Genomic DNA, 9,849 nt, shown 5'->3' with positions numbered 1-9,849 from the left:
TGTTTGTGGTAGTGTTGTGTTAAATAGGTATTGTTGCTGGTAGCTAGCAAGCACAGCTACCTATAATATTTCACATCTGACAGTTTACTAATGTTTATCAAAGCTCACTCAGTATTAATAAAGTGAATGTACCTGGTTAGGTAGTGCTACACTTAAAGTAGTCATACACAGTTAATTGATGTTTAATGTACTACTCTGTCAATTCTTAAACTTGACCACTATACACACAAGTGAACCATTTGTGAAGTCTACATTAGGATTTGCTGTCAGAGTCATAGTCATCTCTCTAATTGAAATAATAATAATTATCGTTTGTGAAATGGTGAGGAGGGCACCTCTATAAGTTGGTGGGCATGGTGCATGGTTGGGAGGAGAAAGCGGGTTACAGCAGATACTGTCTTTGACTTCAGCCTCAGCCCGGTGAAAAACTGAAGCAACTGCATCTTATTTTCCTATTACATTTATTTTGCAATAAATTCTAACTCTGAACATGTTTTTGTGGCCGAATGTAACAACCACTAGATGGCAATGCTGCACAAAGTTTCAGGGTCATCTTGATGATGTGGGGCAGTTTAGAAATAAACACATCTGATGGTAACTGTATAAGGATTTTTAATTTTGCTTCTTCTTTTCAATATTATTACATGTGCATTTTAAGTTTTTAAAGTTACTGGTTAAACAACGAAACAAGAAAATGTTACTTAACACTTTTATTTTTTTATTAACACTTTTTATTTACTTTTTTTCAATTTATAAAAATAAAAATACATTTCCACTTGTCCTTCATCCACGTTCATCTGAACAATCTCTTCACTTTCTTAACAATTCTTCCAAAAAACTTCCTCATCCTCTTCAGTCTGCTGACTCTGGCAGGACGAGTGTATTCACAGAGCTGTGTCTCTTGAGCTGCATCAGGTAATTGTTGGCTCTCAGCTGCAGTCTCATCACATGGGAGGTCCAGCTCTTCAACCCTGACACTGGAGTGAGGAGGAGCTGAGCCTGTGTCCTCTGACTGTTGTACAACTGAAGCCTCCTCCACCCAGGGGTCTTCCTCAGCCACAACATCTGATGAGCCAGCAGCTGCATCTTCATCACATGGGGGGTCCAGCTCTTCAACCCTGATACTGGAGTGAGGAGGAGCTGAGCCTGTGTCCTCTGACTGTGGGACGACTGAAGCCTCCTCCACCCAGGGGTCTTCCTCAGCCACAACATCTGAGCAAAAGTCTTCCTCATCATCGTAGTCGTCCAAGTCTAAGACCCCCATGCTGTCCAGACAATGCATTACACTGAAAAAAACACAAATCAGCAGATTAGTCAGTGAACAATCAATCAACAACTCATTCAATTAATACATCTACGACTGAAACCAGTTACTTACTATGGGCTTTCCATGTTATCCATCAGGTGGACCATGGTAAGAAAGGGGTGTGAGAGACCCCTCTGTGGCGTTAGCCTCCTCCTGGGGTCAATCTGAAGGAGGCCTTTGAGCAGACTGACGAATGCTCTCCTGTCCTGGAGCTCAATGGATCCATTCAGCACTGGGTGAAGCTGGATTTAAAACAAAGTAGGTGACAGTTGAACTACTTCATGTCTCTCAACAGCAGAGAAACTTGGTACTAATTCTTTCTTTAGTAACGAAATGGACGACTTACTGTGATCAGGTCATTCAGGCTTCCAATGTCACCGGCCCACTCCTTGACCTGGATGCCAGTCCCACTTTCAAACTCACTTGGGGTCTACAGGAAGAAAACATGTTGGTCAGTTACTTTATAATGTGTTCAACATTGGAAAGAGCTATTGTCTGAGTGGGAGAAAAATATTCTAAAACTGGTTAAAATACCTTTATCGACCACCCTGGGTTGCACCAGTGCTTGTCCTCCATGAAAAATTGGTGGCTGTATATTCCAGCCTTGAGGAAGTCATCATCTGGCTGACCCAGCATGTCTACAATTCCCTTCATCTGGACAGAGAATAACGAAAATCACATCAGCCAAAATCAAGTCTCCTGTTGGTCTGAACATGTTTTTGTGGCCGAATGTAACAGTTGTTGCATTGAAATCTTTGAATACTTACTCCCTGGTACTCGCAGTCCACTGAAAACGGGTGGTTGGCGAGGTAGAGGAAAAGGAGGATGCAGCCCAGACCCCACATATCAATGGCCTCTGATACAGGGAGGCCCAGGGTGACTTCAGGTGACCTGTGAGTGAAAACAAGAACCAACATAAATACAAAGTCAAATTCATCATGTATGCTGAAGAGAATTTCTGCTGGATCATTTACAACACAAACACGAGTGCACACAATGAGGTTGGCACATCGATCCTACCTGAAGCCTATGGGCTGGGTTTTCATGCCACGTGTGTTCTCTGACCTCATGAAGGACACACCAAAATCGATGAGTTTCACCCTGAAGGGCTCCCTCTCGTGGTTCACCAGCATCACATTGTCTGGTTTGAGGTCTGTGTGGATCACCCCAATGCTCTCCAGTGCGGCAAAAGTTGTCAGCAACTGCAGAAACAATGTCAAATGTTATTTACAGATCTAGAAGACAAACAGGTATGTTACCACTCGATGATAGATTGATTAAGGAGTCACATCATGTTTACCTGGTGAGCAATGGGCCGAATCTCACTCAGAGTCAGCGGATGTCCACGTCGTTGTTGCAGCAGCTGGTACAGGTTCATGTCCAGCCGCTCAAACACCAGACAGGTCTGTCCGCCGTCCTGAAACCGCTCAATGAAGTCGACCACGTTGCTTTTGGTGGGGTCAAGAGCGCTCACTGCCTTAAGCATCCACATCTGTAGAGGAAAGAGGAAACAGGATATAGGAGGTGTAGATGACACAGCATGGTCTCAACAGTTATTCTAAGAAACAAGTTAGGAGTAAGACAATGTGAAACAAAACCTCAAAATGAACAAGATTACATACCTCTCTTCGAGCAGCATCCTCACGTTTGAGGATTTTGATGGCCACTTCTTGGGATGTGGCCATGTTTACGGCCTTGACAACTTTGCCAAAGGCCCCCTCTCCGCACACTTCAGTTATGAGGTAGCTGTTGGTGCCACTGCACAGTATGTTGCTCTGTGGCGCCTCAGAATCCCCTGACTGCATCTGTTCATCTGTGACCAAGAAGAAGAACATAAGAAGGTTACAATATGGAGTCAGCAGGGGCAGAGTGAAAGCTGGTGCCATTAGCCCAACATTCAATGCTTCATATTCCCCTTCCTCACCCAGCTTCATCAACCCTGAACACACAAATCATCAACCCTGTTGTTCCCTGAACTTTAAACAACACATTCTGCTTCATCTCTTTCCTACTAAACAAATCTTTTTCTTCACATTGTGGATTATGAAACTTTTTGACTTTGTTCAACAAAAGTCTGCTCCTTTGACATATTTACATGGATATAAAGCAGAAGAAATCTTAGATACGTATAGTTAAAGCATTCATAGTAGTGTATTTGAGTAAATGTACTCAATAATTCCCAGTTACTGTTTATTGAAATATACATACCAGCTTTATTTGCTGTCAAACAGCTGTGTGAAACTAGATTTTCTGCCATTTCGTATTGTGAGTACTGTGGATATTGACGTTTCTCTTCTTACACCAGCGGTGGTTTGCAGCAGGTAGTGATGTTCTCAAAGTCAGTTGTAAAGGAGTCTATACCCAAAGTGCAGTTTTGATACATCAAAGGACTAGAGGCAACCTGTCCCTTTTGGACTAGAGGCAACCTGTGCCTCTTGTCCTTTGATGTATCAAATTGTCACTTTCCACTGATCCTCTGATGGACAGTGATGGACTCTCACTGAAACTTACACCAATAATGTTGTTGTCTGTGTATCATATCACATATAATCACAAAATGACCTACGTATACATGCAACCTGAATTATTTTTCACAGCAACATTGTGTAAAGTGAAATCAAATTAATACATATGGTATAAATAAATAAATAAACACAAATAATTCATTTTACTTCAGATTTATCTTTTTGTGTGTCATCACAACCGTGAACGTGAAACAAAGTCGACAATAACCCACTGTAGGAACAGGTTTCCATTCAAGCCAAAGAAAGCAGATAATATGAGCACAAATATGCCAAGAATTAGTTTTAAAAAAAAGGTACATAATATAATTTATATAATCAGAAATATCAGCTCATCTCTGCCATTCAACTGCATAATAATCAAATACTGATCAAGACTGATCATGAAGCTGAGGCTGCAACTTTGTAAGGGTTATTATTATTGTGCTATAATATTTTCATGATATCAGTGGTATGAAATGGTTCCAAAGTGATGACAATGATATCTTTTATCACAATATTTTCTGGGTCAATATAATATACAACAACATTTGCTATTGTGACAGACCTACCATATTATTTTAATTTTGCACCAAGTTCGAGGTTTCCTTGCACTATTTACAACTTTAGTTCTTCTTTCATATCCAAGCTAAATTGGTATTGTACAAGAAACATCCTGAAATAAATTGATATTGAATCCAATCTGAAACTTCACTGAATCGAGACCTTGTGAATATATCTGATGTGGGAAATCAGTGGCGATACCCAGCCCTAGTTGGACAATATGAATACGAAAGACACTGTTCCCTGTTGTCATGCTGCATGCAGAGCACTTTGAGACTAATCATATGTGACAGGGGAAGCCTGTTAGTATTCTTATTAGTATTCTTCTTCTCAGGAAAGCTTGTTGTTATTAAAATGTTTGCATTGTTTGTGGTAGTGTTGTGTTAAATAGGTATTGTTGCTGGTAGCTAGCAAGCACAGCTACCTATAATATTTCACATCTGACAGTTTGCTAATGTTTATCAAAGCTCACTCAGTATTAATAAAGTGAATGTACCTGGTTAGGTAGTGCTACACTTAAAGTAGTCATACACAGTTAATTGATGTTTAATGTACTACTCTGTCAATTCTTAAACTTGACCACTATACACACAAGTGAACCATTTGTGAAGTCTACATTAGGATTTGCTGTCAGAGTCATAGTCATCTCTCTAATTGAAATAATAATAATTATCGTTTGTGAAATGGTGAGGAGGGCACCTCTATAAGTTGGTGGGCATGGTGCATGGTTGGGAGGAGAAAGCGGGTTATAGCAGATACCGTCTTTGACTTCAGCCTCAGCCCGGTGAAAAACTGAAGCAACTGCATCTTATTTTCCTTTTACATTTATTTTGCAATAAATTCTAACTCTGAACATGTTTTTGTGGCCGAATGTAACAACCACTAGATGGCAATGCACAAAGTTTCAGGGTCATCTTGATGATGTGGGGCAGTTTAGAAATAAACACATCTGATGGTAACTGTATAAGGATTTTTAATTTTGCTTCTTCTTTTCAATATTATTACATGTGCATTTTAAGTTTTTAAAGTAACTGGTTAAACAACAAAACAAGAAAATGTTAGTTAACACTTTTATTTATTTATTAACACTTTTTATTCACTTTTTTTCAATTTATAAAAATAAAAATAAATTTCCACATGTCCTTCATCCACGTTCATCTGAACAATCTCTTCACTCTCTTAACAATTCTGCCAAAAAACTTCCTCATCCTCTTCAGTCTGCTGACTCTGGCAGGACGAGTGTCTTCACAGAGCTGTGTCTCTTGAGCTGCATCAGGTAATTGTTGGCTCTCAGTAGATTTCTCTGCATCTGAGCCAGCAGCTGCAGTGTCATCACATGGGAGGTCCAGCTCTTCAACCCTGACACTGGAGTGAGGAGGAGCTGAGCCTGTGTCCTCTGAGTGTGGTACAACTGAAGCCTCCTCCACCCAGGGGTCTTCCTCAGCCACAACATCTGATGAGCCAGTAGCTGCAGTCTCATCACATGGGGGGTCCAGCTCTTCAACCCTGACACTGGAGTGAGGAGGAGCTGAGCCTGTGTCCTCTGACTGTGGGACGACTGAAGCCTCCTCCACCCAGGGGTCTTCCTCAGCCACAACATCTGAGCAAAAGTCTTCCTCATCATCGTAGTCGTCCAAGTCTAAGACCCCCATGCTGTCCAGACAATGCATTACACTAAAACAACCACAAATCAGCAGATTAGTCAGTGAACAATCAATCAACAACTCATTCAATTAATACATCTACGACTGAAACCAGTTACTTACTATGGGCTTTCCATGTTATCCATCAGGTGGACCATGGTAAGAAAGGGGTGTGAGAGACCCCTCTGTGGCGTTAGCCTCCTCCTGGGGTCAATCTGAAGGAGGCCTTTGAGCAGACTAACGAACGCTCTCCTGTCCTGGAGCTCAATGGATCCATTCAGCACTGGGTGAAGCTGGATTTAAAACAAAGTAGGTGACAGTTGAACTACTTCATGTCTCTCAACAGCAGAGAAACTTGGTACTTATTCTTTCTTTAGTAACGAAATGGATGACTTACTGTGATCAGGTCATTCAGGCTTCCAATGTCACCGGCCCACTCCTTGACCTGGATGCCAGTCCCACTTTCAAACTCACTTGGGGTCTACAGGAAGAAAACATGTTGGTCAGTTACTTTATAATGTGTTCAACATTGGAAAGAGCTATTGTCTGAGTGGGAGAAAAATATTCTAAAACTGGTTAAAATACCTTTATCGACCACCCTGGGTTGCACCAGTGCTTGTCCTCCATGAAAAATTGGTGGCTGTATATTCCAGCCTTGAGGAAGTCATCATCTGGCTGACCCAGCATGTCTACAATTCCCTTCATCTGGACAGAGAATAACGAAAATCACATCAGCCAAAATCAAGTCTCCTGTTGGTCTGAACATGTTTTTGTGGCCGAATGTAACAGTTGTTGCATTTAAATCTTTGAATACTTACTCCCTGGTACTCGCAGTCCACTGAAAACGGGTGGTTGGCGAGGTAGAGGAAAAGGAGGATGCAGCCCAGACCCCACATATCAATGGCCTCTGAGACAGGGAGGCCCAGGGTGACTTCAGGTGACCTGTGAGTGAAAACAAGAACCAACATAAATACAAAGTAAAATTCATCATGTTTGCTGAAGACAATTTCTGCTGGATCATTTACAACACAAACACACAAGTGCACAGGTTGGCACATCGATCCTACCTGAAGCCTATGGGCTGGGTTTTCATGCCACGTGTGTTCTCTGACCTCATGAAGGACACACCAAAATCGATGAGTTTCACCCTGAAGGGCTCCCTCTCGTGGTTCACCAGCATCACATTGTCTGGTTTGAGGTCTGTGTGGATCACCCCAATGCTCTCCAGTGCGGCAAAAGTTGTCAGCAACTGCAGAAACAATGTCAAATGTTATTTACAGATCTAGAAGATATACAGGTTTGTTACCACTCGATGATAGATTGATGAAGGAGTCACATCATGTTTACCTGGTGAGCAATGGGCCGAATCTCACTCAGAGTCAACGGATGTCCACGTCGTTGTTGCAGCAGCTGGTACAGGTTCATGTCCAGCCGCTCAAACACCAGACAGGTCTGTCCGCCGTCCTGAAACCGCTCAATGAAGTCGACCACGTTGCTTTTGGTGGGGTCAAGAGCGCTCACTGCCTTAAGCATCCACATCTGTGGAGGAAAGAGGAAACAGGATATAGGAGGTGTAGATGACACAGCATGGTCTCAACAGTTATTCTAAGAAACAAGTTAGGAGTAAGACAATGTGAAACAAAAACCTCAAAATGAACAAGATTACATACCTCTCTTGGAGCAGCATCCTCACGTTTGAGGATTTTGAGGGCCACTTCTTGAGATGTGGCCATGTTTACGGCCTTGACAACTTTGCCAAAGGCCCCCTCTCCGCACACTTCAGTTATGAGGTAGCTGTTGGTGCCACTGCACAGTATGTTGCTCTGTGGCACCTCAGAATCCCCTGACTGCATCTGTTCATCTGTGACCAAGAAGAAGAACATAAGAAGGTTACAATATGGAGTCAGCAGGGGCAGAGTGAAAGCTGGTGCCATTAGCCCAACATTCAATGCTTCATATTCCCCTTCCTCACCCAGCTTCATCAACCCTGAACACACAAATCATCAACCCTGTTGTTCCCTGAACTTTAAACAACACATTCTGCTTCTTCATCTCTTTCCTACTAAACAAATCTCTTCACATTGTGGATTATGCAACTTTTTGACTTTGTTCAACAAAAGTCTGCTCCTTTGACATATTTACCTGGAGATATAAAGCAGAAGAAATCTTAGATACGTATAGTTAAAGCATTCATAGTAGTGCATTTGAGTAAATGTACTTAATCATTCCCGGTTACTGTGTGTTGAAATATACATACCAGCTTTATTTGCTGTCAAACAGCTGTGTGAAACTAGATTTTCTGCCATTTCGTATCTCGAGTACTGTGGAAATTGACGTTTCTCTTCTTACACCAGCGGTGGTTTGCAGCAGGTAGTGACGTTCTCAAAGTCAGTTGTAAAGGAGTCTATACCCAAAGTGCAGTTTTGATACATCAAAGGACTAGAGGCAACCTGTCCCTTTTGGACTAGAGGCAACCTGTGCCTCTAGTCCTTTGATGTATCAAATTGTTACTTTCCACTGATCCTCTGATGGACAGTGATGGACTCTCACTGAAACTTAAACCAATAATGTTGTTGTCTGTGTATCATATCACATATCATCACAAAATGACCTACGTATACATGCAACCTGAATTATTTTTCACAGCAACATTGTGTAAAGTCAAATCAAATTAATACATATGGTATAAATAAATAAATAAACACATTTAATTCATTTTACTTCAGATTTATCTTTTTGTGTGTCATCACAACCATGAACATGAAACAAAGTCGACAATAAACCACTGTAGGAACAGGTTTCCATTCAAGCCTAAGAAAACAGATAATATGAGCACAAATATGCCAAGAATTTATTTTAAAAAAAAGGTACATAATATAATTTATATAATCAGAAATATCAGCTCATCTCTGTCATTCAACTGCATAATAATCAAATACTGATCAATACTGATCATGAAGCTGAGGCTGCAACTTTGTAAGGGTTATTATTATTGTGCTATAATATTTTCATGATATCAGTGGTATGAAATGGTTCCAAAGTGATGACAATGATATCTTTTATCACAATATTTTCTGGGTCAATATAATATACAACAACATTTGCTATTGTGACAGACCTACCATATTATTTTAATTTTGCACCAAGTTAGAGGTTTCCTTGCACCATTTACAACTTTAGTTCTTCTTTCATATCCAAGCTAAATTGGTATTGTACAATGAAACATCCTGATATAAATTGATATTGAATCCAATCTGAAACTTCACTGAATCGAGACCTTGTGAATATATCTGATGTGGGAAATCAGTGGCGATACCCAGCCCTAGTTGGACAATATGAATACGAAAGACACTGTTCCCTGTTGTCATGCTGCATGCAGAGCACTTGGAGAATAATCATATGTGACAGAGGAAGCCTGTTAGTATTCTTATTAGTATTCTTCTTCTCAGGAAAGCTTGTTGTTATTAAAATGTTTGTATTGTTTGTGGTAGTGTTGTGTTAAATAGGTATTGTTGCTGGTAGCTAGCAAGCACAGCTACCTATAATATTTCATATTTTACAGTTTGCTAATGTTTATCAACACTCACTCAGTATAAATGAATTGAATGTACCTGGTTAGGTAGTGACTTAAAGTAGTCATACACAGTTAATTGATGTTTAATGTACTACTCTGTCAATTCTTAAACTTGACCACTATACATACAAGTGAACCATTTGTGAAGTCTACATTAGGATTTGCTGTCAGAGTCATAGTCATCTCTCTAATTGAAATAATAATAATTATCATTATCATTTGTGAAAAGGTGAGGAGGGCACCTCTATAAGTTGGTGGGCA

At 40.7% G+C, this 9,849-nt stretch overlaps 2 protein-coding genes across 3 annotated transcripts; both read right to left on the bottom strand.

Moving 5' to 3' along the window:
• Positions 1 to 778: 778 nt before the first annotated feature.
• LOC138405417 (homeodomain-interacting protein kinase 2-like) lies at positions 779 to 3,652 on the bottom strand. The gene is made up of 9 exons (XM_069513817.1): positions 3,515 to 3,652; positions 2,929 to 3,119; positions 2,607 to 2,798; positions 2,327 to 2,508; positions 2,074 to 2,197; positions 1,841 to 1,960; positions 1,653 to 1,736; positions 1,379 to 1,548; positions 779 to 1,286 (listed from the first exon to the last, which is right to left on the bottom strand). The coding sequence occupies exons 1-9, from the start codon at positions 3,561 to 3,563 to the stop codon at positions 794 to 796; spliced, it is 1,605 nt and encodes a 534-aa protein (XP_069369918.1). The 5' UTR covers positions 3,564 to 3,652; the 3' UTR covers positions 779 to 793.
• Positions 3,653 to 5,427: 1,775 nt separating this feature from the next.
• On the bottom strand, positions 5,428 to 8,493 carry LOC138405416 (homeodomain-interacting protein kinase 2-like). 2 transcript variants are annotated; one of them, XM_069513816.1, is made up of 10 exons: positions 8,272 to 8,493; positions 7,987 to 8,156; positions 7,685 to 7,875; positions 7,362 to 7,553; positions 7,082 to 7,263; positions 6,833 to 6,956; positions 6,600 to 6,719; positions 6,412 to 6,495; positions 6,138 to 6,307; positions 5,428 to 6,045 (listed from the first exon to the last, which is right to left on the bottom strand). In XM_069513816.1, the coding sequence occupies exons 2-10, from the start codon at positions 7,994 to 7,996 to the stop codon at positions 5,526 to 5,528; spliced, it is 1,593 nt and encodes a 530-aa protein (XP_069369917.1). In that variant the 5' UTR covers positions 7,997 to 8,156; positions 8,272 to 8,493; the 3' UTR covers positions 5,428 to 5,525. The 2 variants fall into 2 exon arrangements, with proteins under 2 accessions (XP_069369917.1, XP_069369915.1); XM_069513814.1 differs by lacking the exon at positions 7,987 to 8,156 and having other exon boundaries at positions 8,272 to 8,491.
• Between the last annotated feature and the right edge of the window lie 1,356 nt (positions 8,494 to 9,849).

This window comes from Paralichthys olivaceus, chromosome 18 (assembly GCF_024713975.1).
Source record: "Paralichthys olivaceus isolate ysfri-2021 chromosome 18, ASM2471397v2, whole genome shotgun sequence".
NCBI classification, from domain to species: Eukaryota; Metazoa; Chordata; class Actinopteri; order Pleuronectiformes; family Paralichthyidae; genus Paralichthys; species Paralichthys olivaceus.
Note: the sequence above shows the minus strand (reverse complement) of the source record. Positions and strands in the feature narration are given on the sequence as shown.